The 27,047-nt window shown below is 38.8% G+C and overlaps 1 protein-coding gene across 1 annotated transcript in view; it reads right to left on the reverse strand.

The window, feature by feature from the left end:
* Positions 1-15,015: 15,015 nt before the first annotated feature.
* The window catches only part of LOC131041914 (uncharacterized), a 58,572-nt gene continuing 46,540 nt past the window's right edge, over positions 15,016-27,047 (reverse strand). Inside the window, exon 3 of the mRNA XM_059209470.1 lies at positions 15,016-16,517. Coding sequence (XP_059065453.1) covers positions 15,180-16,517 — 1,338 coding nt within the window. The 3' untranslated portion in view covers positions 15,016-15,179. The remainder of the gene's footprint in view (positions 16,518-27,047) is intronic.

Below are 27,047 nucleotides of genomic sequence, written 5' to 3' on the forward strand. Positions count from 1 at the left end.
ATATATATCGACATTTTTATTTATTAAATATTACGTGCACATGTACCTGTGTATCAGTATAAGGTATAGTCTGATCATCTGCTATGGTCATATCAGCCACATCAACTACATCTACATATATATCTCTAGCAATACGAATGACTGAGGAGTGTAAGGGGCTATGTAGATGAGTGGGCATCAATGAATTGTCTGATCCTATTAGCATATCCATAAAACCATTATGGCTCAAATCTCGTAGATGTTGCTCAAATGAATCCAAGCCCTCTGGTGTGATATGGACCTGGTCAGCCCATATCTCCTCTGCAACAGCAAAGTGATCTGTAGGCGGGTCACCTCAAGCATATGTGGAGTGATGAGAATGTTGTGAATGTCTCGGCATATGAGTCGATGCAGCAACCTCCATGTCTCTAAGAATCTCCTCTCTGACCTCAGCTAATGGTATCTGAAGTCGGGATGAAATGAAACAATATGCATGTAAGAGGTCCTTGGATAAATACTGAGACATTTGTACATGTCGAGAACCTCCCGATATAGCTGCTACATCATTTGGTGAGGGGATGTCAGCAATAGCATAGTGATCTGAATCGACCATCCCATGACTAGAAGGTGCACTTGTGGATGATCTCAGACGTGGTCGAGTCATCTGCCCAGCCTATCAGAAGAAATCGTGGTTGTCGTTGATGCAATATCTCCAATGTTATCAATTGCTTCTCTCTGAGAAGAAATCACTACCCGATCTATTATGGGGGCGAGGGTTGGGACTATCGCTAGAAATCTTTGACCAACAAGTTCTCTGTGTGTGGGTGTATGTCTGTCACCCCTATGATACAAATCTCTGTCAAGCACTCTACCTCACCCTTGTCCATAATAGCCTGGAAGGTCAAGGTAGTTGACCTTCAAACCCAAGTGGACCTCAACGTACACCTGCTAAGAAAAGTATAATGGTATATGGTCCTTATTAGGATAACGACCATGAGCAACTAAGAAACGTGGGTATATCATCATTGCCACTAGCAGATCTATGCATCGTGTGACCTGATACACTCTAACCTTACTCTTCTCCTAATACTGAGGAAAACATCATTCTTTGATGACTTCCTTGGGGACTTGCCTCTGCATGTCCTCCAAGGAAACATCACCCCTAATATAAGCCCTCAACTGCCTAAAATGGCATCAATAACATGTGGGGCATATGATGTGTGGGTCCCCAGTCTATCTCTCAATGTCTCCAAACTAGTGTAAATGGATTGGCATGTACGTTTGTACACACCATCCATGTGTGGATCATCTAAAATGGATCTCAACTTATGCATCCCATGATCACTATGACGAAATATAGTACCAATATCAAGAACCTAATCCTGTTATGCAGGTTGTGGATCAGGAGCTTGATCTTGTTGTACAAGTTGTGCATCTGCAACCTGATCCTCCATCTATCTAAGTGTCATAAAGTTAGAATTTATGTAAGTGTACATGAGCACACACACTAAACAAATTATTTATATAAATTAAAACATTTGTTAACTTAAATCTAAACTTGAATTAATGAGTTGAAATAAAGTACTAAACAAATGTACTAGAAAAAATTTATATCTAAGTTACAAATTAAATTTGAAATAATTACTAAACATACACATTAAAAATTTAAGTTCAGTATACATTAAAAATAAGGGAAGAAAGAGAGATACTAAAACATTAAATTTAACAATTGTACTAAACATTAAAGATTGACTTAAGGTGACACAGAAAGATCGAGGCATTAAACATTAGATATCTATTGTTTCGTAAGTAATGTAATACAAAAAAATTCCAAAGTTTTCTAAAATGTTTGAAATTTTAACATTAAGGGAAGAGAGAGAGAGAGAGAGAGAGAGAGAGAGAGAGAGAGAGAGAGAGAGAGAGAGAGAGAGAGAATAATTCAAATAGTATTTACACTAAATGTATTTTAAATTTAAACATTAAATGTACTAAAACGTGACTTAAGGAGAGAGATAAGGTGGACTAAAACTTACACTCTTAAGGGAAGAGAGAGAGAGAGAGATCTAGACGGGAGAGAGAGAGAGAGAGAGGTCCTAGAACTTATAGTCTTAAGGGGGGAGAGAGAGAGAGAGAGAGAGAGAGAGAGAGAGAGAGAGAGAGAGAGAGAGAGAGAGAGAAGGTCTTAAGGGGTCACACATGGTGTTAGAACACCATATGACCCCTTACGACACCATATGAACCAATAGGACACCATATGGTCCTAATTGTTCATACATTGTCCTAAGGGGTCATGTGGTGTCGTTAGGGGTCATATGGGGCCATAAGGGGTCACACATGGTGTTAGAACACCATATGACCCCTTACAACACGATATGAACCATAAGGACATCATATGGTCCTAATGGTTCATACGTTATCCTAAGCCATATGAACCATTAGAACATCATATGGTCCTAATGGTTCATACGTTGTCCTAAGGAGTCATGTGGTGTCATTAGGGGTCATATGGGGTCCTAAGGGGTCGCACATGGTGTTAGAACACCATATGACCCCTTAGGACACCATATGAACCATTAGGACATCATATGGTCCTAATGATTCATATGTTGTCCTAAGGGGTCATGTGGTGTCATTAGGGGTCATGTGGGGTCCTAAGGGGTCACACATGGTGTTAGAACACCATATGACCCCTTAGGACACCATGTGAACCATTAGGACATCATATGGCCCTAATGGTTCATACATTGTCCTAAGGGGTCATGTGGTGTCATTAGGGGTCATATGGGGTCCTAAGGGGTCACACATGGTGTTAGATCACCATATGACCCCTTATGATACCATATGAACCATTAGGACATCAAATGGTTCATACGTTGTCCTAAGGGGTCATGTGGTGTCATTAGGGGTCATATGGGGTCCTAAGAGGTCACACATTGTGTTAGACCATCATATGACCCCTTACGACACCATCTGAACCATTGGGACATCATATGGTCCTTATGGTTCATACGTTGTCCTAAGGGGTCATGTGGCATCATCATATGAGGTCCTAAGGGGTCACATATGGTGTTAGAACACCATATGGCCCCTTACTACACCATATGAACCATGAGGACATCATATGGTCCTAATGGTTCATACGTTGTCCTAAGGGGTCATATGGGGTCCTAAGAGGTTGCACATGGTGTTAGAACACCATATGACCCCTTAGGACACCATCTGAACCATTAGGACATCATATGGTCCTAATGGTTCATATATTGTCCTAAGGGGTCATATGGGGTCCTAAGGGGTCACACATGGTGTTAGAACACCATATGACCCCTTAGGACACCATTGAACCATTAGGACATCATGGTCCTAATGTTTCATACATTGTCCTAAGGGGTCATGTGGTGTCGTTAGGGGTCATATGGGGTCCTAAGGGGTCACACATGGTGTTAGAACACCATATGACCCCTTACGACACCATATGAACCATTGGAACATCATATGGTCCTAATGGTTCATATGTTCTCCTAAGGGGTCATGTGGTGCCGTTAGGGGTCATATGGGGTCCTAAGGGGTCACACATGGTGTTAGAACACCACATGACCCCTTAGGACACCATATGAACCATTAGGACATCATATGGTATGGATGGTTCATACGTTGTCCTAAGGGGTCATGTGGTGTCATTAGGGGTCATGTGGGGTCTTAAGGGGTCACACATGGTGTTAGAACATGATATGACCCCTTACGACAACATATGGTCCTAATGGTTCATATCATAGTTTTAATACTCGGACTCGCCACAGACTCGGCAAACCACAAAATTGGACTCGAACTCATGAAAGACTCGTGAAAGGACTCGACAAAAAAAAATTGTAGTTTTACAAAAAAAAAACATAAAGAAATTAATGCATTTAAAAAACATAAGAGCCATAATTGAAACATTACGCATGTCATATGATCTCCAAACACTCAATATTTGAAATTTCATCATTCATACTCATAGTTTCAAACTCTAAAAATGTATAATAGCAGCATAAGTTTATAAATGTTTACAAAATTACTTATAATGATATGTCCAAATGTGAAAAACAACAATGAACAAACTAAAGAGGACTACATCTTCCTCTGTGTACTTCTCCTAATATAGCTCAATTTTTCAGGCCTTGAGCTAGTAGTAGTAGCAGTAGGTGTTGAGGTATCTAAATGGTGAGATGATTCTTCTTCTGAAACAAAGTCCTCATTTTCATCCTCCTCCATTTCATCCAATCTTGATCCTTCTGCTTCTTGTGCTGCTCCTCTCTCTATTTCTCCAAGTTCTTCTTCGGTAAGGAGGACATCATCACCATCATTTTGTTCATTCATGGTCCAATCACCATATGGATCAATTTCATCAAAGTCAATGGCCTCATGTGAAACATTACCACCTTTCTAGCTCGAAGGCGAAGGTTGTATCGAATGAAGACAAGATCATTGAGTCGCTTTTGTGTCAATCTATTTCTCTTCTTTGTGTGAATGCTCTCAAATACACTCCAATTTCGTTCACACTTAGAAGCACTGCATGGCTAAGACAAAACACGGGCGGCTATCTTTTGAAGATTGCGCATGTCAGCACCATAATTCTCCCACCATAAATCTACAAAAAACATTTAGAAATATTAGAATTGAAAAAAAATATATAACAATCAAATTTGTAGCTTTTTTCTTGCAATATTGAACTAAATTTTTTACCTACTGGTTGTTTTCCTCTCCTATCAATTGTTAGTTGAAAAGAGAAGAGTCTCCCCTTTGCATTCTTGTAGATCTTGAACAATGAACATTTCCAAATTCATAAATAGATAGTTAAAGTGTCAAACTCAAATTCAATAATGAACATTTCCAAATTCATAAATAAAGATAGACCAATTGCAAATGTCAAATCTCACCTCCAACTCATCAAGAACCTTGTCTCTCAACTCAAGATCAGGTGCCATCTTATGAATGCATGCAATACCACCTACCATGACCTCTTCATCAGCCCTAAATGAATCAGAGAAGTAGAATTTCGGGTTCAAGAAGTATGCAAAGGTATGTATCGGTTGGTGGAGTTGGTTTGTCCACCTACGATCAACGATGCGCCAAAGGATTTCACATTTTCTTGTATTTCCATGATAGTAATGTGAAATGGCCTATTTAGTCGTATCCATTGCCTCATAAATGAAACCCATTGGCATGCCCTCTCCATCCACCATACGAAGAACCCTTACCAAAGGTTCTATCACCTTAAAAAGTGAAAATAAAATTTAAATTAGTACAAAACACCTAAAAAATAAAATCAGCAAATAGATTATCTTGTATAAAGTTTACGTTTGTGTTCGTTACTTACCGCAGTCAACTCCTTTCCACTTTTGTTGAACCCTTCATCAAAAACAATGTCAACAATCTTCTCTGCTTCAAGTCTTTTGGAGTATGCAAACCCCAACCAAGCATCAAACACAAACATCTGCTTAAGATGAGGAATGGCACAAAGAATGCTCTACAAAGTGATGAAGTGGCACTATGGTTGTAGATGAATTTGATGACACTTCTTGCATCTTCAACCACCTTTTTCACCCATCCAATCTTCCCAATATCCTCTAGCAACAAGTCCAAGCAGTGTGCAGCACAAGGACTCCATGTAATAGTAGGATGTCTCTCCATAAGTATTCTATCTGTAGATACATATGCAGTTGTGTTGTTCGTGATAATTTGGACAACATTCTCAACTCCAACTTCTTGAATCACCCCATCCAATAGATTACACAAAGTCTCTACATTTTTAATTTCATTTGAGGCATCTAAAGACTTTAGGAATACCATTGAACCATTTGAAGCCACCAAGAAGTTGAGAAGAGTCAAATTTCATCTATCTGTTCATATATCCAATAAAATGTTGCATCATTTTCTCCTCCAATATCTTTTATGATCATCAACCACAACTTGTGTATTTCTTATAGCTTTCTCTAGCAATGGCCCACTGAAGTCATGACCTATTGGGGCCTTAAACCCCTTACCCGCAACTGTTAATGCATTAACCAAACCTTCCCAATACTCATTGTTTGTTGCATTGAAAGGTATATTATTGTAAAACCAAAAGTTTGATGTTGCTATCCTTGCTTGTTCATGCTTCTCTCTATTCCATCATGTAGATTCAAGTGAAGGTTGTGCACCTGGAACATTGTGGAGAACAAAAAAATTAGGGCCTGATCTAACAGGAGTGCCACTAGCCTTGTCCTCATTGTCACCAAAAGATGAAAGTTTCTGATGTAAATTTGGGCTTCCATGACCACGAGTGTGACCAATGGGACCCAAAGTGGACAATGTGGGATTCATTGCAGCTGCCATGGCTTCTTTTGTTTTTTGTCTTTCTTCCTTTTGCAAATCATGCTCAGCAAGAAGGGCCTTCATCTCTCTAATAATCTATTGAGTTAATTTGGGGCATATGTCCACACCATATCCAAGCATTTGTGCAAGGTGGTATTTTAATCTATTGATTACACCAGTCATCCATTTCGTACATTTGGTGCAAGTGACCTCCCCCTTTTTGTTTCCTATCCTAGAATCACATACTTCCATGCTTTATCTTTTTGTCTTCCTAACCTTGGGATTGCCCTTGGAGTTGAACTTGCCATTGTTGTTTTAGCATGAAAATATAAAAAAATCAGCAGAATTTTGTGGAAAATCAACAAAAAAATGATAATGAATCATTTGGAAAAAAATAGCATTCAAAAACATAAAAAAAATATAAGGAAATAAGTTAAGAAGGGAAATAGAAAAAATTTTGGCAACATATCCCCCTGTTTTTCAAGATTTTTTTGATATTCAAAACATGGAAATGAAAAAAAAAAAAGAGAGAGGAAAAATCCTTACCTAGATCTCTTTTGTTATTTTAATCTTGTTTCCTCTCCTCCTTCAAACCCTACAAACCTGTTTTCACCAAGAAACAATGCCAAATGAATAATAAAAAAAAAAATTAAACACTTTAAATACTTGTTGAGCGTGTTTTCTGGGTCGCACAAGTCTTTCACTCAAACTCTCGAGTCCAAGTGAAAAATTCGCGCGAGTCCACTCGAAAAACTCACGAGTCTTTGCGAAGGACTCATCAAGACTCGACTCGTGAGTCCTTGGCAAGTCGACTCGGCTCGCCAATAGACTTGTGAGTCTATGGCGAGTCCACGAGTTTTAAAACTATGGTTCATATGTTCTCCTAAGGGGTCATTTGGTGTCATTAGGAGTCATATGGGATCCTAAGGGGTCACACATGGTGTTAGAACACCATATGTCCTATGATGTCCTAAGGGGTCATATGGTGTCCTAAGGGGTCATGTTGTGTATTAGGATGTTAAAAGGGGTCATATAGGTTTTAATTTAAATTGAGTTTAAGTTGACTTAAGTGGACATAGTTTAAAATTTTCTATTGTTTTGTAATGTAAGATTTCCTAAAAAAATTATATTGTTTTCTTAAAAAAAAAATTGTTATCTAAGTTTTCCTAAAAAATTTCTAACGTTTTTCTAAAATGTTCAAAATAAATATTAAATATATAATTATTTATTTGAAAAAATAAAAAAAAATTTAAAAAACTCTTTTATTCGCTATTCTTTTTAAATAAAACAATAAACAAAAAAATAGCATAATTAAACAAGGAAAAGGGTAATTTTGTGCACCTAAAACAATGTAGGTTGAATGGTGAGTGTTGAGGAGAGCTGACGAGAGCTGCTAATGAAAAAAACACAGGGAGTTCGCTCTAACCGCCCTAGTGTAGCCCAAACTAACAGTTGAGAATGACATCTCAACTATCATTTTGGCCTTATATAGCGACAGTTTAAAAAATAGTTTAATAGGGGTTCGCTCAATGGGGGAGTTCGAGCAAACCCCTTAAAATATAATATTTTATTTGGTTCGATAGAACCCAATTTTGAATTTGAGTTCGAGTGAACCCCAACCTGTAAGTGGGTTCGAGCGAACTCCCCCAAATAGTTCGAGCGAACTCCCCCAAATAGTTCGAGTGAACACCAGTAGTTTATTAGAACCTCCCTTAAAAGAAAAACCCACCTCCATGATTTTCTTTTATGGGTAAAAGTGGGAACCATTATTGTGAATTCACCCATAACACAAGGCATGCATAGAAAGACCATGGAAGCTCCACTTGCACAAGTTATCCCAAGTAAGACATTTATTCTGAACCACCAGCCACATTAAAAAGTTGTTTTGGGCCAAGAAAATTTGTTCCACACTTGTTCCCACCAAGGAACCCCTATACTTCCAAACAACTGCCTATCAAGTGCCAAGTATCCCGCAGCTACAAAGTACTTACTAGTTGAATTCCTACCCCAAGCCAAAGTATCCTTCCCTGACAAAGAATTGCACTCTGGAGAAGCAAGAAGTTTAGCTAACTCTTGTCTAGCCTCCTCTGACCCACCTGGCGGCCATTCACGAGGGTCCTTCCATCTACAACCAATAGCCAATCTTAAAGTTTGAATAGTCCTATAATCTGCCATAGTAATCCAACCAGCTCCAGTAAAACTACCACAGAGGGGTTGCAAGTGCAAATACATAAAAATGATTGGAGGATTACCATCCCATGAATCAAGCTAAAAAAGAGCTTTTGAACCCTTATTGCATATCCAAAAAAGTCCTTGTTTAATAAATTGAGTTGGATTCTTCAAAGTATGCCAAATCATAGAGCCCTTTCCCTCCAATCGACAACGAGGAACATCCAAAATGTTAACCTCGGGTAAATATATATGCTTTAGAACATGAGCCCAAACCTAATCCTGACTGGTGCACCAATATAATTTGGTTGTTAAGACTTGCCCATTAAGAATAGCTAAACGAAGACCAAGGCCTCCCTCTATCTTTGGTCGACAGATAGATTCCCACCTAACTAAGCTCCACTTGGAAGCAAGCAAATTACCACTCCAAAGGAATTGGCATGAGAGAGCATCAAACTCATTAAGGAAATATGAAGGAGTCACCTGAACAAAACACCTATAAATAGGAAGAGCCTAGATCACAGATTGAAGGAGAGTCACTCGAGCAATAGTAGAGAGCCACTGATGAGTTCAATGATTAACCTTCTAACGTAAGTTATCCAACAACTCATGCCAGTAAGGCCTAAGCTACTAACCAACAGCTAGAGGAATGCCCAAATAAACGAAGGGAAGAGAACCAATTTAAAACTGCAAAATATTGGCAATCCTTCTCTGAATAGGATCAAGAGTATTGAAAAAATAGATAGAAGATTTGTGCTCATTGATTTCCTTGCCTAAAGTAGCTAAATAAATATCTAGTGTGTGTCTGAAAGGTTCATCTTCATGAAGATGGGCAACCCCATAAAAGTCATATCATCTACAAACTGCAAGTGGGATTGCTTTGGCAACTCGTTACCCTAGCTCTAACCTTGAATCAACCCTTGGGAAACCTAAGACTTAATAAATCTACCCGAGCCTTCAGCCATTAATATTAACGAATAGGGAGATAAAGGATCTCCTTGGCAAAGGCCCCTGGAAGCCCCAAATAACTCAAAAGGCTCACGATTGAGAATAATTGAGAAGGATGAAGAAGTAACACAGCTCATTGTCCAACTGACCCATTCATTACTAAATCTAAAGGCTATGATAATTTTTTGCAAGAACTACCATTTAACCTTGTCATATGCTTTGGCCATATCAGATTTGATAAACATGGAATTTCCTTAGGCATTGACATGGAATGAATAGCTTCAAAAGCAACCACCACCCCCATCCAAAAAATTTCTTCTCACAACAAAACTTCCCTACTCATTCGAGATCAATTACAGAAGCCAGATTTTGAGCCCACTCTGCAATCAATTTAGTAATGATTTTATACACTACATTACAAAGAGCAATGGACCTAAATAAATCAAACGATTACCTCCTTTTATTGGAATAAGAACCATAAAAGTAGAATTCAAATCTTAGAGCATTTGTTTGCTTTGATGCGATTTTCGGACCACCTCCAACAAATCTGATTTAACAATATCCCAAAACTCAATGGGAAATCCATCTGGACCAAGAGCTTTGCCTCTATGCATCCCAAAAACCACCTCCTCCAATTCAATCAAAGAGATTGGGTAGATGAGAGACTCATTCATTGCATTGGTGACTACGAAGGGAATACATGTCAAAATCAAATTCTCCTTAGCTTCAGTAGGAGGTGAATCTTCAATAAAAAGAGCAAAGTAGAATTGTGAAGCTTCACGAGACATCTCCTACAGAGAAGTCAACTAAATGCCTAACGAGTTAACTAAAGAGGAAATATAACTCCCATTCCTATGAGCTTTTACAAAATTATGAAAAAAAACCGTATTTCGATCACTTTCCTAGAGCCAATCAATCTGTGACTTTTGCTTCCAAAAAATCTCCTCACGGAGTTCCCAATCCTATAACTCCCACCCTATGAGACTCACCTAAATCCTCTGTGAAATCAAAATCTCAAATCTGACAGATGATATCATCTAGGTACACTTGAATAATCCGCTTCATAACATGAAGATTGCCAAAGCATTGCATATTCCACCTTTTGAGCTGGTATTTCACAAACTGCATTTTTTTTACAAAAAAAAAAAAAAAAAAGTTGTACCATATGCAAGGCCCCCTATCTCCACCATTGACCCATTAAATCCTAAAGCAAAGAGTCACAGAGCCACATGAGTTGAAACTTAAAAGGGGGATTCTTAGGAATTGTAAAAGAAGTGGCAGAAAATTTAATAGGTTGGTGAGTAAAACCTCTCCAATCAAGGATCTTGGAACTAATGACCAAACTATCTCCCGCCCAAAAGGAGGCCATAAATTTATCCAATTGGTCAAAAATAGCTTTATCACCACAACATCTATTAGTCCAAGTATAGACCCCATTAAACGGTTTGAGGTCAACTAAATTGAGGTCCATATTCTCCTGTAAAAGATCAGAAGAGTGATCCAACCTAACCAAGCCCCCCTGCACTAAATTAAAATATCCAGCCAAAACCCAAAGAAGATAAGGAGCACAAGACCGAACATACCTAATATGAGCTCAACACATAGTTTTCCACTGAAGATCAGTCAGAGCATTAACATTAGTAATCATAATAGTTTCTCCAGATTTTAAGCTATAGAGCATCGTGGAAAGAGTGGAATGACTAGAAAGCCACCAAAGTGGGACAATCTTCCTCAGGTCCCAAAGAAGAGCAAGGCCTCCAGAGCTACCGAAAGCTCCAATGCAGTACCACTGACCAAACTGCCAAATACAAGGAGCACATTGTAGCATGCCATCCACTGAAAGCTTAGTTTCTTGGACATAAAAAATATAGAGAGAATTGACTGCAACCAAATCACAAATAGCCTTTCGACGAGGGGTGCTATTCAACCCCCTTACATTCCAAGAGAGAATAATCATTGAAGAGAATGGGAGAAATGAGCATCATTGGGCTTCACAGACCCAAGTTCTACCGTCTCTCTAGCCAATTTGACCTTCTCTTGATCCTTCTTTCGACCTGCCTTAGAAGAAATCTCAAAGGACCCTTTCTTAAGGGATCATAGCTACAAGCCCAGAGCCTAAGAAGAATCCTTGCTTGAACCAAAATCCATCACCTCCTTGACCAAATCAGCCAAAACCATATCGCCATTTGGAGCTAAAGATTAACTTGGATTCGGCAGAACAAGACCGCTAAGAGGCAAGTGGGGATCCAACATGCCTTGAGAAGATTGAATGTCTAAAACAGTCCCAGACTCCTACACCACATCCATTCCCATAGTAGTAGCTCCATAAGTCAATTCAATTGGAATCCCCTTTTCTAAGGCCAGAGTCTCAAATACCTCAAACTAATTAAAGCCCTCATCATTCTGCTTGTCCTTGAAAATCCTCTTCTGTCCCTGCCCCTTATTACAAGGCTTAACAAGCATAAAACCATCCTTAGTTGATCACCTATCAACAATAGGGGCTTTACCTTTGTCCCTTTTATCCACCTTCAAAACCAAGGTAGAAGGAGAATTGTTACCACCAACTACTTTATTTACCTTACGACATTGTCATTGAAGGTGCCCATACTCATGACAAATCCAACACCAAAAAGGAAGAGTTTCATAATCTAGAACTATTGAACCCAAGATGAAGAACCCAAACAAATTTCCAGCGAACTGAGCAAGGGGTTATTCAAATCAATTTCCACACAAATACGAACAAAGGTAATTACCTTTTTATCGAGGGTTTGTTGAGCCATTCCAACTAGCTTCCCAAGCAAAGAAGCAATCCTTTGCAAAATATCCAAAACTCCAATAGAAGCCAAGGAAAACGTATCCAAAACCCTAGAAGGAAGTTCATCAGGCAAACTGAAACCTACATGCCAAGGTTTAATGAATAAGACTACTTGATTGTAAAAGTAGGGCCCCCCTCAAAAACCCGATTCCAATCAACCATGCTTGAAAAAACAACCATGAAATAGCTATTGACAACTAGCATAATTTCCATATCCCTGTCAATTTGCCAAGTACAACAGATCCATGATTCCAACACGGACAACAAAATATGAATTCCAAGAAATTTGCAAATTAGACCATGATTGCTGAAGTAAGAGACATCCTCCATGACGGATTCCAGTGGAATGATCAAAACTGGATGATCTGGGCTCCTTGCCAGATAGCCATTAACTTTCTTGAGTTGGGGAACCCCACCCACATAAAAGGACTCTAGCGGTCGCTCATGCACCCCCGAAGACGACCTTTGTGCTTCAAAGCACCAAAAAATTGCAAATTGGAAGAAGATTGAAGCCCCTTCATTACCACCAAACCCCAAGCACCACAAATACAAAGCCAAACACTAATCAAAACCCTACAACCCCAATCGCACCCCCCAAACACCTTGTTGAAAACCCTGCACCCCCCAAACACCTTGTTGATGACCCCACACCCCCTAAACCACCTTGCAAAAGTCCCACACACCCGACAGCAGTCACCCACCTCACACCCTAGCCCATACCGCTGAAGCACACCCCACCCGAACACCCTACACAGAAGAAACAAAGGAAACACATGAGGCTAGGGAAGCCCTAGCCCACACAAGAGAAACGGTCCACCGCTCACACCACATTTCACACTTCCAACTTTCCACCACCTATATTACCTATCTAAACAAACTCGAAAGTCTAACCATCAATTTTGGTTCACATTATGATGCAAGTTCTAATGCAATTTCCCTTAGAAAATTGAAAACTTTTTTGAGTTCTAAATTGTCTCAAAACTCTTGATACAAATATATTTTTGTCCATTGCAATTTGCATTAGGGTTATATTGTAAAATGCAAAATTTCTTTGATCTTGGACACGGGAAATGTGACAAAAATCAAGGCCTTAGTGATAGTGTACAGGCCTAGCTCAAAATAATAATATAAATATTTCTATAATAATCAAACCTAAAACTATTAATTATGATGATTTGGAAGATCTTCCTTTGAGATTGATATGCAACTCAATAACTAAAGATATGATGGTTTTGGTAGTTCGTCAGAAGAACTGGAGGGTTTTTTATAGACAACTATTTCTTCAACTGATTTGGCACGTTTGCCAATCTCTTTTGTGGGAACATTCAACATGATAATAATAGCTATCAAATGACAGGCCGTGTCATTTTTTAGAATTATTTTCTTTCAGCGAAGTAGATTAAAAATCTTAAAGTTTTTGGTTGTTATAACTGGTTGGGTGTAAGCATGGTATCTAGGATACATGTCTGGTTTACCACGTGTACTGCCATCTAATGAAAGATCACTTTATGGTTGTTATCCACCATATCATGACCCCTATCCAGGTTATGCTATTTCTGAAAATGTTTTCTCTTAAAATTTCAAATGCACACCAATTTTGGAGTCAATACCTGATTCCGTTTTGTCTGTTTGAACTTCATTAGCAGAATTACTCTGTAAAAATCTTATCATGACCACTATTCAGGTTATGTTATTACTTATTTCTGAAAATGTTTTCTCTTCACATTCCAAATGCACACCAATTTTGTAATCAATGCCTGATTCTGTTTTGTCTGTCCAATATGGCTTTTGGATGTTTTTTGAGATGGTCTTTGATTGGGGATTTGCAGATTCAATTTGTGTCTGCAATTTTGTAAATTTCTAATTTTAGTCTCTCCATCAATGCAAAACCAAAGAAATATGCTTTTGATTTTTCAAAACTGATCCTGGGATGATGATCACTAGTGTTTTTGGATTTGACTCTGTTTTGCATCAACATTTCGGATCACACTCTGTGATCCATCATCAGGATACAGAGCTAAAGAGAACGAAAAATGATGCATCAAGGAGTGTGATATGAAACATTGATGCAAAAATCTTACACACAGTCTAATCCTCCAGAAAATAATAGCAATCAGAATTATGAATTGTGGAAATCTGATATCCATGATCCTGCTATTCTTAATAACTTGAATAACATTGCTATATTTTATGTCCCCTTTGTTTTACTTGCATTTCAAGCTCACAAATAAAAGTTTATAAAAGCTATTGTAGTGTTTGGTTAAAGAGCAATCATTGGATATTAACAAAGATTACTTGTATGATTGCTAGTTGATCACATCCAACGCCCAGGACATCATCCTTCTACTCTCTGCTACTTAGCCATGACATGGACTTGGCTATGCTCCAGCACACCAGTAAGTAGCATGCACAAAACAACAATGATCATTGAAACATAAGTTCTGGTTTCTCCTTTATCATCTGGGAGGAGGCTGTCCACTTTGCCAGATCTCAAGAAACGATCCAGAAACGATTCTTTCTCTAGAATTTTTGCCAGATCTCAAAATACAATCATGGCTGAATAATTATCTGTACCAATAAAAACTACACATAAAACATATAAGGAGCATTATTATGACTCGTAGTTCAAACTTCAAACTTAAAAGTAATTTGCATCTACTTTTGCACAAATGTGACAAATGGAATGCTTCCCCTTCATTTAGGTTCAGACCTCTTGTAGCAATTAGCTTTTAAGCAAAAATTCTGAAATTATATATGACATTACCACAGGATTGAAGACAAAAAATTCTTTTTTTGGTTTTCATGCCTTTTTATGGCAGTACAACACAGGCAGTGCAACATGCTAAAATCCAAATCCACCAGCTATTCAACTGTGAGCTGCCAACTACAGCAACCAAATTACTCATTTTTTCCTTGAAAGCACTTATAACATTTTCTACCTATTTGACTGCATGCCATCAGCACCATAGTACTTCCTAGTGGTTTCACGTGAAAACTCCACAAATGTCTCGCCTTCTTTCCATCGGGACATTAATGGTGGCAAAATCTTTTGGATCTCATTTAAGAGCATTTTCAAGTCATTTACATTTTCAGTGAAGGTCTCAGTACTCTGTGCAGATTCCAGTCCAATATTTTCCAAACCAGGTTGATTTTCAGTAACTGCAAGAGATAAGCTGTTAAGATTGCTTTTCAAATCATTTCTTTCCATCATTTCTGTACTAGGACTTGCAGAAATGTCCTCAAAACTATGTTTGGTTGCCTCCCTTTCTTCATAAAACCACTTTGGAGGAGAAAGAGATTTATTCCATGCCGGTTGGAGAAAAACTACAAATGTTTCCCGGCTTACATCTATTCTTTCTGAAGGTCTGCAAACACAATGAGCAGTAGCATGCAACTTTCCACCTGACAATATTTGTGCTGCCTCCCCTACCTGGACAATCAGACTGCCTGATGGAGCGCTTGCAAACATTACCTTGCTATTAACAATATTCAAAATTTTCAAGTATGTGTGTCCATCAGGAGAGGAACACTCTTGAGCAGATTGATTCATTAGAATACCATTACTTCTGATTGGAAGTGAAAAAGATGATAGGAATAAAGGAGTGGTGAGCAAGGTAAAAATTCCATAATCGTAGTGCCACTCTTGCCAAAGATCAGGTGTAACTGGACTGGGAACTTTTTTAGCGCTGGGATACAATGAATTATTCTTTTCTGCAATGCCAAAATGATCTTTTCCCTTGACATCTTGATTGCTGCTTGCTGATGAATTTTTTTTGGAGTGAGTGCATCTCAATTCCTTACCTGAAAGTCTTTTGTTAGATCCCTTTGTGTTTGCTAAGCCCATCAATAAAGTTGTTTCACTGAGTGAATGGTAGTGGATAAGACGACCCTTGGCTGTGTGTGCATCCAGTATCACCTTCTCTAGTTCAATTCCCTCAATGGCCTGATCACATATTTGAGCCAACCTAAGTCCAACTTCTACCATGCAAAAACCTAGTTGCTTGAAACTATTCCCAAGCCCTTCAAAGTCACTACAATGTTGAAGACCTTGTGAAGTAACTGTCTGAGCATCATCTTGTTCAATGACCTTAGATCCTATATTCTCTTCAGGTAGCAGGGCTGTCCTTTGCTTATAGCAATTCTCACCTTCTGATTTTACATTTTTGTGTTCCAATTTCACTGAGGTGCTTTGAGAAAAATTTAACTGTGCTGCAAATGAAGAGACCTTCCTATCTGCTTTCTTTAAAGAAACATCTGTACCTAAACCATGGTCCTGCCAAGAGCTTATCAGAAATCACCCAAAAGATTTCCTATCATAATTTATATAGACAAATCAATGGAGCAACTACTTAGTGATAAAGCTAAATAAGTTTTCCAAGAACTTTGAGAGAGATAAATCTATATTGAAACAGAATATCAATATTAATCCGATCACAATTAAATAAGATCCCAGCCTCAATATCAAGTTTTGGTGTATTCTCTCTCAAAATTCTCTATATAAATTTCATGAAGAGATAATTTTCTTCACAATGTTAGAGAGAACATTAACATCTTCAATCCAATCACAGTTCCATGAGGGTGACAGGGCATGACCATATAGGCATCGATGGGGATTCAAAGGCATGGATCATATATGATTGTGGAAGCTGGATGCAAAAGTGCAATCTAATCAAATTTCTCATCATATACACTGCCAACCACTGTTTGATGTTTATAAATTAAAACTGTGTAGTTTAAACTATCACTGCTAGACAATTTTCAATTAATTTTATTTCATGAGAAAAACATGTCCATTCAAAAAATAAAGAAGCTCGAGAAGAATATAAAAATCTAGATTCTAGTCCATGTTTTAGAATAAAAGCACTCTTGTCCAGAATCTCTATCATCATCTTTCCCAGTTTACCGTATTTCCAGTCAAAAAATAAACTGTTATTTCTAGCCTTTTTAGCTATCTGATACATAAAAGAGATGTTGACCAAGACAATTGCATTCCTCTTATTTGCTTCACCTTCTCTATTGCATGGTTTAGATATTCTCTTTTCCCTGAGGGATATGAAAGTTAATTCATTTTCTATTCCAGGGCAAACCTACCAGATTTGACTAAAACAAGTAGAGTTTTTGGTGAACCAGTCTGACGCTCAAAACATGAAAAAGGTAGATTTTTACATCACCACCAAGAAATAGATCACTTTAGTGTATGTGACCACCCCCATTGACACTCACAAGGGGACTGTTTTTCCATTTACCATATATATGGTTCATAGAAAGCATTTATACCTTACCTCCAGCAAATCAAACATATGCCTCCTCAGTAGAGTACACAAACCTTCGCCATTTGGTTTATTCAGGCTGTAGAATGATTAAAAAACTTAGAAAATAAACATGGGAAAGATTCTTGTTTGATGCTCCCAACATAAAACTTGACCAAGAAAATGTAGTAAGTAAAAACCACAGGTTCAAAGCTATGTTACTGGGTTCTGTGTATTGCCCCCTATACCAGTTCTAGTCCAATTCGAGTCTGGTACAGCCTGGGGTTTGCCCAGGGTTCAGCCCATGCACCCCAATACCTTGTGAAAGGCCCACAAGACACCCCGGGAAACCTGGGGCAGACCATAGGTGAACCCAGATGAAGGTTTGTGCATCATTAATAACTTCGGTGCACTGATCTTAAGATGTCATTGTTTATCCATGTTTTGCTAATATTCATTGTATCGATCTTTGGTATTCCATGAGTTGTGGTTCTAGGTCATACTTGAAGGTGAAATTTTTTTTTTTATTTATAAATCACTTCCTAAAGAGTAAGCCACTACTTATTTAGTCTACATTTATTTGAAAATGTGCAGAGCACTACATTACAAGAGCACTAGTGTTTTTGCTTTGATCTCATTTTTACTATGCATTCTTACTATGAATTAATGCCAATATGCTTCATTTCAAACTCAAAAAAAAGTGTAATAACTTGTATGTTTTTACATCCTTCTAATTTTTGCCTTTCCTTGTAAATCAATTGAGGAAACATGACCAATCAGGAAGAGAGTCAAGAGACCATAATGGATGGATCCTTTCTATGCTCAAGAAAAAAATGTTGTGCTGGCATACTCAAATTGTCCTTGTACCTATCCCCAAACCAACAACTTGATTGAAAGCTAAGCTACCGGTTCTCTCTACAAGGGCTCCAATTTGAGTCTAGGTCGGACCAAAACCCAATTTGGGATCCAACTCACTCTAATTGCAGAACTGTTGTGACCTTTTTCACACATCGCCCCATTGCAAATGGGGACCCTCTCTTTTCCTGCTTTCTAGGGTTTTTGTTAGCGCCCGTGACCTTTCATTTCAATTTCACCAAACCTTACTCAGTTTCAAACAATTCAAGCCCAGACTCTGGAAAGTTAGTTTTTGCAAATCATGTGATTCCACAGTACAAACACCTTCAAAGCAGTTAGGGACGCCAAAGAACGAAGATCGCAATCGATTTGGATCAATTTGGACAAACCTTCTATTTTTAGAAAGTTTGCTTTTTGCTTTTTCCTATTTTTTAGGAAGTTTCGTTTTTGGCATTTCTGGCCCAATCCCCGGTATGTCTATTTTTAGAAAGTTTTCCCTATTTTTTAGGGATGTCCACTTTTTGCTTTTTTGGAATGGGTACTCAGGGTCTGCACTACCACCATTGACCTGCCCCGACCAGATCTCCAAAAATCCAAGTTTTGACCTAGAAAAGTTAAATCCCTAGATTTTAGGCTTTTTGCTTTTTCGGGATGCAAACCTAGGGTTCACACTTGCACCATCAACCAGCTCCGACCAGATCTCGAAAATTCCAAGTTTGGACTTAAAAAGCCAAATCCCTAAATTTTAGGAGGCGGGATGCCTCAGATGATCCACCTAAGCACGGATTTCAAATTTCAAATTAATCCGGTTAAATTAGATTAAACTGTGAAATTTTGAAATTTCTTTGAAAATTCTTCTAAGTCTGGCTAACAAGGGTTTTGAAGTATGTTTGCAGGTTCAAACCCCACCACGATGCAAGAGAGGCCATGAAGGAGCCTTGCCTGAAGTCCGCCATGCCTTAGGAGGTTGTGTGGGTGCCTTGCCTAAAGTCCGCCATGAGTTTGGGGGTCACATGGGTGCCCACTCCAAAGTCCGCCCCACCTAAAGAAACCATGGAAGAGCAAGGGTTGAAGTCCGCCCAAGGCTTAGGAGGCCATGAAGGTGCCAACCTCCACGTCCGCCCTGCATAATGGAGGTCATGTGGGTGCTTAGCCTAAAGTCCGCCATTCCAATGGAGGTCACATGTGTGCCTACTCCAAAGTCCGCCATGGGTTGAAGGGGCCATGAAGAGGCCAAGCCAAAGTCCGCCAAGGCTTGGGAGGCCATGAAGGAGCTAAGGTTGAAGTCCGCCCAAGGTTGAAGAGGTCACATGGGTGCTAAGGCCAAAGTCCGCCATGGGTTGAAGGGGCCATGAAGAGGCCAAGCCAAAGTCCGCCAAAGCTTAAGAAGCCATGAAGGGGCTAAGGTTGAAGTCCGCCCAAGGTTGAAGAGGTCACATGGGTGCTAAGGCCAAAGTCCGCCCAAGGAGGAAGGAGACCATGGAAGAGCCAAGGCTAAAGTCCGCCATGCCTTGGGAGACCTTGTAAGAGCTAAGGTTGAAGTCCGCCAAGGATAAAGGAGGCCACAGAGGAGCTAAGTCTAAAGTACGCCCCAATGCCTTAGCCAAATTTTCACCATAATGGAGGCCAAGAAGGAGCTCTAGCTAAAGTCCGCCATACCTTGGAAAATATCCAAAAGTGCGCCAAAATTCAAGAAAATTGGAAATTCAAAATTTAAAAATTTCACCAAGGCATTGAAAAGTCAAACACAATCAATTTGATGTCATAAAAATTTATCCAAAATTTCGAAGTCGAAGACCAAAATAGAAAGTTTTTCAAAATGGAATATTGGAAGATTAACAAGGATTTCGAACTTGAAAGCCAAAATAGAAAGTTTCTAAAAGGGAAATTCATGGATTGTCAGATATTTTCCAACCTCAACCAAAATAGAAAGTTTCCAGAGAAGAATATTGGAGGATTAATTAATATTTCGAACTTATAAACCAAAATAGAAACTTTTGGAAGATATTTTCAAAATTGGAAACATAACCAAAAACTTTCCGAAAGAATTGGAGATGAAATTGGAAGTATTTTTTTTAAAGGTTTCTACTTGAGAATTTAACCTTGCCTACAAATACTTCATTTTAACTTCATTATTACATCAAAGATTTCGAAATTACTAAGGAAAGCTTGGTAAAAGTTCAGTTCAAAGATCATCTGGACAAGGATTTTGACATTTTTGGAAGTTGGATAATCACTTTAGACCAGATTTTTCGCAGATTTTTGGAGGACAATCAAAGCATGAGAAGATTATTTAACCTTCGTTAAATTTTCTGAATATTTTCGAGAGGATTTCTAGCCCTGTTTCTGCACATTCGAAGGTGAAATCAGATTCAAAATGCAGATTTATGAATTTTTCTGAATATTTTCAAGAACTTGAGAAATATTTTTCCAAAATATTTTTTTTTTTTAAATATATTTTTTTGGTTAAGTATGAAATTTTTTGAAAAGTTTTAACGCTTGATGGCGACTTCAACCAGCCTCAAGACTGAGGGTTTTGAGGTGAAAATTCAATTTTTGTGGCTAAGTATGAGAATGAAAAATGGAAAATTTTCCAACACTTAGCCATTTCGCAGCCCTGATATTTTTTTTCGAAATTTTGCAGAAATTTTCTAACTTAAATTTTTCATCGCTCATCTGCAGGTCTTAGGCACCATGAAATTCCAGGTAGATAAAGATGCTCCTCCGGAGTCAAGGATGACTTCGAAATGGAAGAATGTCGGCGACACCAACCTCGGACACATCAATCTGAGAGAGTTCAAGAAGCAAATGTTTGGTCTGGACAACCTCGTGCCTACCATCATTGCGCGAAAGATAATGAAGAGCGGTATTGTACACGCTGCTGGCTTCCTTCCCACCATGCAATGCAATGAGCTAGTGGTTGAGTGCGCCAAGCATTACAACCCCGCCAACAAGGACATCATCGCACCTGATGGGAGGATACTAGCGAACATCAGTGATGAAGCCATCAAAGAGGCCTTCAGGATCCCGGAATATCACAATGCAGTATATAAAGCTAAGGACGAAGCAAACAGTCTGTATCAGGACCACCTGGAAGAGTATGACGCTATAGTCAACCATTCCTGGCTGGACAAGCCAAGGAAGGGCGCCTCCAAACTTCAGAGGAAGAGCCTAGTGCGAGCATACTTCAAGGAAGACATTGGAGATATGATCGTCTTACTCAACAGAATAATGGGAAGCCCTCAGGGAGCCCCATTCGAACCATGGATGTATTATTTCATTAATGAAATAATCAATGGAGTGAAGATGATAGACTGGGCCAGGATGATCAGCGAGAACCTAGACCAACCAACTAAGGAACCTGGAGGCGAATAGAACTTTCTTCATGAGTTCTTACTTGTTCTATTCCCTAGCTAGGACCTACAGGTACAGAGGTCTCACTTGTAGAGGAGAAATAGGGAGCAAGGAGAATCAGTTTCCGGTATATGACTGCTACCCTCAGCTTCACATGGAAGAGAAGTTCCATTACAAGAGAGTGAATGATACTTTCCTTATGCATATCACTCAAACACTGCAAAGCGGGCTTCACCAGAGGCTCTCTCAAGAGTCTATGGACTTCATCAGTCGGTTTGGATGCTGGTACATCCAATACCCGAAGTTCACTTACCTCCGAATCCAGGGATTCTCCGGACCTCCATACAAGCTTCCGGCTTATCCTACCAACCGAGTGGTGTTGCTCGAGGTTGTGAGACAGTTGGAGGAGTACATAGTAATTCAAAGGGATAGGCAGAAGAAGGCAGGGACGTCTTCACTAACCAATGGGCTGGAAACATGTCCATCATCCCAAGCTTCTGCGACCGCTGAGAAGGAGCTAGCTTGGTATCCTCTCTATCAATACAAGATAAGGAGGAATTTTGATCCATTCCACAGAATAAAGAAGATAGAAGGAACAACATTTGAGCACAGACCAGACCTGGAGGACTACTGGGCTAACGCAGCTAATAGCTTCGAGATCAGGAAGAGGTTCTGGTCAAGAATTCCTTTGAACATAGTGAGAGCAACAGAAGTATTCAGAGTTGCAGATCAAGTGGAAGAAAGCTTAGAGCTTCATCAACCGGGCTTCGAAAAGATGAAGGGTGAACCCCTAGCTTTGATTGATTGGACAGAGGGAGAGAAGTCAGATCTTGCAGACCTCATGAGGTCAGTGGTTGAGTATTCAAGGTGGTGGACGTCTGAAAAGACAAAGCAATTGAAAGCCAAAGGCGTGACCCTGACCTATGAATCAATGGGAGTAGATGATACGTTATCTATTGATCCTTGTACCTCTACATGCGATGCACGAAATCCAGAAAGTGTTGGATCTCGGAAGAGAAAGGAGTTAGCGGTGAGCTCAGTGAAGATCGCAGGAAAGAAGATCATAGGAGAAAGGAAGGAATCCAGCGAAGGCCAATCCATCCTAAGTGCCTCCTCTATCAGGCCTGATCATAATGTAGCTAAGGAACAAGAGCTGGACATCTGCATAGTTGATGATGAAGGGAGAATGCCTTCTCCTTCAGTTGAAGAAATAATGAAAGAAGCTATCCAAAGTCCAGATAAAGAGCAAGTGGAAACACCTACATTCTTCTTGGACGACATACCAGCAAACCCAGGAGAGGCAAACGATGAATTCGACCGTAACACAGTCGAGCAATCAACTGTCCCGGATTGGCTAAGAGAGAAAATAAAGGCTAAGGTCCCCAAGGAGACCTGTTCCGAAGAGGTCACAGCAGCATTCTTGGAGAGAGTGAGTGAACCAGTTATGATCAAACCACCCAAGCCAGCTAGGAAGTTCCCCTTGATCCAGAGAGATAGTACAGGCTTCAAAACAGTCCAGATAGCAGTACCCAAAGAGGGAAAGACAAGAGACAATATCGCTGCAGAGGACTACAAGGTTACTACAATAGACCTTGGTAAGCCTACCCAGGAGCAAGAAGTCCAGTACTTTGACGACTCTTGCAGTATTCTGAAGGCAAGTCTCGCCCATGAGAAGGAACAAAGGAAGAGGGTTGAAGAAGAGAATCAGCGGTGGAAGAAGTATGTCCTGCACCTTACTAAGCCACTCAACCGTGAGATCCCCATCACCCCTCCACAGCCTCTTCAGCAGGAATCAATGAGAGATTACGATGACATGAAGGGTTCATACATTCAAGCAAGGGAATGGATGTCAGATGTTTCAGTACGAGCTAACACATTAGTAGAAAACCTGGTATCAGCTCATGAATCCGCTACTTCATTGATCAGCCGTATCCAGGACTTGGCCATAAATTGGGAAGATATCGGTGAGATTCAGGATGAGATACTTCTGCACCTCAAGGTTATCCGAGGCTTGACGAAGAGAAGCCTAGTGGAAGCAAGCATCATACAGACTGGAGACAGGTACGACTTTAACACATGGTACTATGCCTTGGTCACTCGGATTGAAATTCTAAAGAAATCTGAAACCAAGTGCTCAGAGACAGAAGGAAGTGTTAAAAAGATCCTGGGCAAGGTATTCAGTGTGGCGTCAGAGATCTGGAAGAAGGAAAGCATAAGGGAGAAGCATCTGCAAGCAGAAAGCCTAAGAGCCAGAATCCAGTCTAGCTTCTTCAAAGATTCAGGGATGATGGACAAAGGCGATTTTTCAAGAATTGCAATTCTTTCCATCGATGAAAATTTCCTCACCCAAGCCATTGAGTGGGAAAACATCCTCGTTGCCTGTACTGATGATGTGGATGTCATCGACTTCCAAATTAGCAGCTCGCCAAGTGTCGCCATGGAGGAGGTCAAGCTCATAGTGTCCAGATATGTTGAATCTCTAAAAGAGGAAAGTGGACACTCACCTCAGTCAGATTAGCAGCTTTGCCACTTGGCGCCTCGTCATCTTTTCCAGCCAATCAGATCGCTCCAAGTCAGCATGTCCAAATTCAATGAACCTAACTCATCCAGAAGCTTCTAGAAGGGTACACGTCACAATGTAACAACCTTCTATTTTCATTAAAGATTTATTTTTAGCAAGGAGGACATGTGTCCCAAATGTAATTGGTCAAAAGTAGTATTTTGGGGAAACCCTAATTAGGGTTTGTGATTATCAATCTTGGCCCTTGGTCATTGTTCGATCTCGGCCATTCATTGATTTTCAAGAAGCTATATAAGGTTGCCTCCTCTCATTTGGAGAGTGTGAGGTTTTTGACAGATTGTTGCTTAAGGTCATTTCAGATAATATATTGCATGTGCGCTGCTTTGTAATCACTTTTGTTTGAATGATTGCATGGTTTCAAATTCCTCGACACCTAGTTAAAGTTAATATAGATTTACTTCCATTGTTGTTAATTTGAGTGAAGGATCTGATAAGTATCATTTGATTGTGCATCTCCGCTCATACTTTTGGTAAATGGATGATTTCCATTCTACCGTGTAAAGTTAGTCTGAGCTTATCCCATGTGCACCCCAATATTTCGATCATCAGCACAACCCACTGAAGATTGCACCAGCTTTGTGTAGTTGTCCCTAGTGTGGCGAAGCAGAGTTTGGTTTCTTGAGAACACACAGTTGACACCGTCTCCGGAATTCGTAGGATTAGATTAGCCTTCTAAACCCTATCCTTTTCTCCTTTCTTTTGAACGTCTAAATCCCAAAAAATCCCAAAAAAAAAGAAGAGCCTAAAATTGTTATATCCATCTAAGTCCAGCTATTCAAGATACTTGTTAAACGTAAGTCCCCCTTGAGATTTTCAGCATACACTACCCAAGAAGCTATTCCACTAAAGTCACTTGTTCGCACATATAGACTTTGGAATCAGTAGTGATTTTTCAGGAGAGGATAGAATGCCTTCGGGTTCCCTTTTCATTCATGGATCTATCCCTGATGAACTTGGACTAACACACATCAAATCAATATGAATCCACGTGAACCTACCAATTTGGGCACTTTTTTCAAATTTTTTTGGATTTTCAAATCAATTTGGCATTTGAATTTGACTATGATGGATAAAGTATTAAAAACAAATCCTTAACCCTAAAAGTGAATTCTAAAGCATTTGAAAGACTAAAAAAAACAATTTTATCTCATTGCAAATATTTAAAAGACTTCCCTCATTGTGAATGTAAAATTGTAAAACACAAAAAACCATTCATTCTTGCTTGCCATCACATGAATAGAGTTGAAGATTGATCAATGAAGATTCCGAAGTAATTGATTTGTTATTCCTACGTGTGCAAGAGCCCATTTGCTGCCAAGGAAATCATAGAAAAAGATTTTTGGAAAAAAAAAAGAAAAATCTACATTTTTGTTCCACACCCAAACTCTCTTGTTTTGTTTTCATTCTTCTATGAATTTATGATGTATGCTTAAAATTTTCAAATGAGTTAGGTTATATCTATACAGTGTTTTCATTTCTTTTTAATGTAACATTTATCACATATGTTATCATATGAATTACAATGGCAGCTACTGAGCAAATCCTACTTCAAAACAAACCCAAATTCTCCTCTTTGGAAGAATGTTTAAATGGTATAACCAATTCCAGGTGGTAGGTGTTATGTTTGGATTTGCAATGGGTGTGGTGTCCAAGTATTCAAGCTCATAAAGATGGGTGAAAACCCATTTGTGTGGCATTCTTGGAGGAGGCATTAAAACTTGCCTAAAAAATAAATGGTGTATCCATTCTATCAAAGCAAGTCATGGCATGTAGTAAAGAGCAAGAAAAAGCAACTAATATTGCAGGTTGTGGATCAAATCATCATTTGGCAAAGAAAAGAACTCGAGGAATGAAACCCTCTCCTCCCACAAAGAACCACAATTTTTGGACACACCTACAAAACAGCCTATCATCATTACACATAAAAAACCAAAAGGACCATAGGAAATGGTATTTCATAGTGAGTCTTAAGAGATTGCCAATCAACACTTTGTGAGATGTATCATAAGTCACAGCGTTCAAATTCGAATTCAAGTTCGGCGACCATAAAATTCGGATGAAATTCGGCATAGGTAAAAAAATCGGAAAAAAAATTCAGCATTAAATTCACCTTATATAATTTTATTTTTTTAAATATAAGTAATATATCTAATAAATTATCAAAATAGTTTAAGATTGCAAAATAGATTTGAAAGCATTATAAACAGATTAAAAATAAATTAAGTATACTTAATATTAAATTTTTAATGAAAATTAAAATTATGAAACAATAAATAAATCTAAATCTATTTAATATTAATAACTAAAAGTATATTAAAATAACATTAATCTTAAAAATAAATTAAATCTATTAAATATTGAATTTTTAATGTAAATTTAATATAAATTAAAATTATAAAACAATAAATAAGTCTCAATCCATTTAATATTAATAACTAAAACTAAAAGTATATTAAATAACATTAATCTTAACCAAACGAATGAAAAACAAAATAAAAATCCTAAACCAAAAACTACTTCATTACTATTCTTGAATAGCATATAATAAAGTTTTTCATAAAGTTTTTCATAGTTCTCTTTTCTCTAATACGGAAGAAAAAAATTCGATGCCAGGTGCATTGCGGGCGTGAGGAAAAGTGGTAGCTGGCCTCACACGGCACAGGAACAGCAGCGGCTGGGCACAACATCAATGGCGGACTTGGCACGAAACCCTTCATTTCCCCCTACGAATTTACAGCGAATTTTTTCAAACTTTTTTATTTTT

This window comes from Cryptomeria japonica, chromosome 1 (genome assembly GCF_030272615.1).
Source record: "Cryptomeria japonica chromosome 1, Sugi_1.0, whole genome shotgun sequence".
Classification (NCBI taxonomy): Eukaryota; Viridiplantae; Streptophyta; class Pinopsida; order Cupressales; family Cupressaceae; genus Cryptomeria; species Cryptomeria japonica.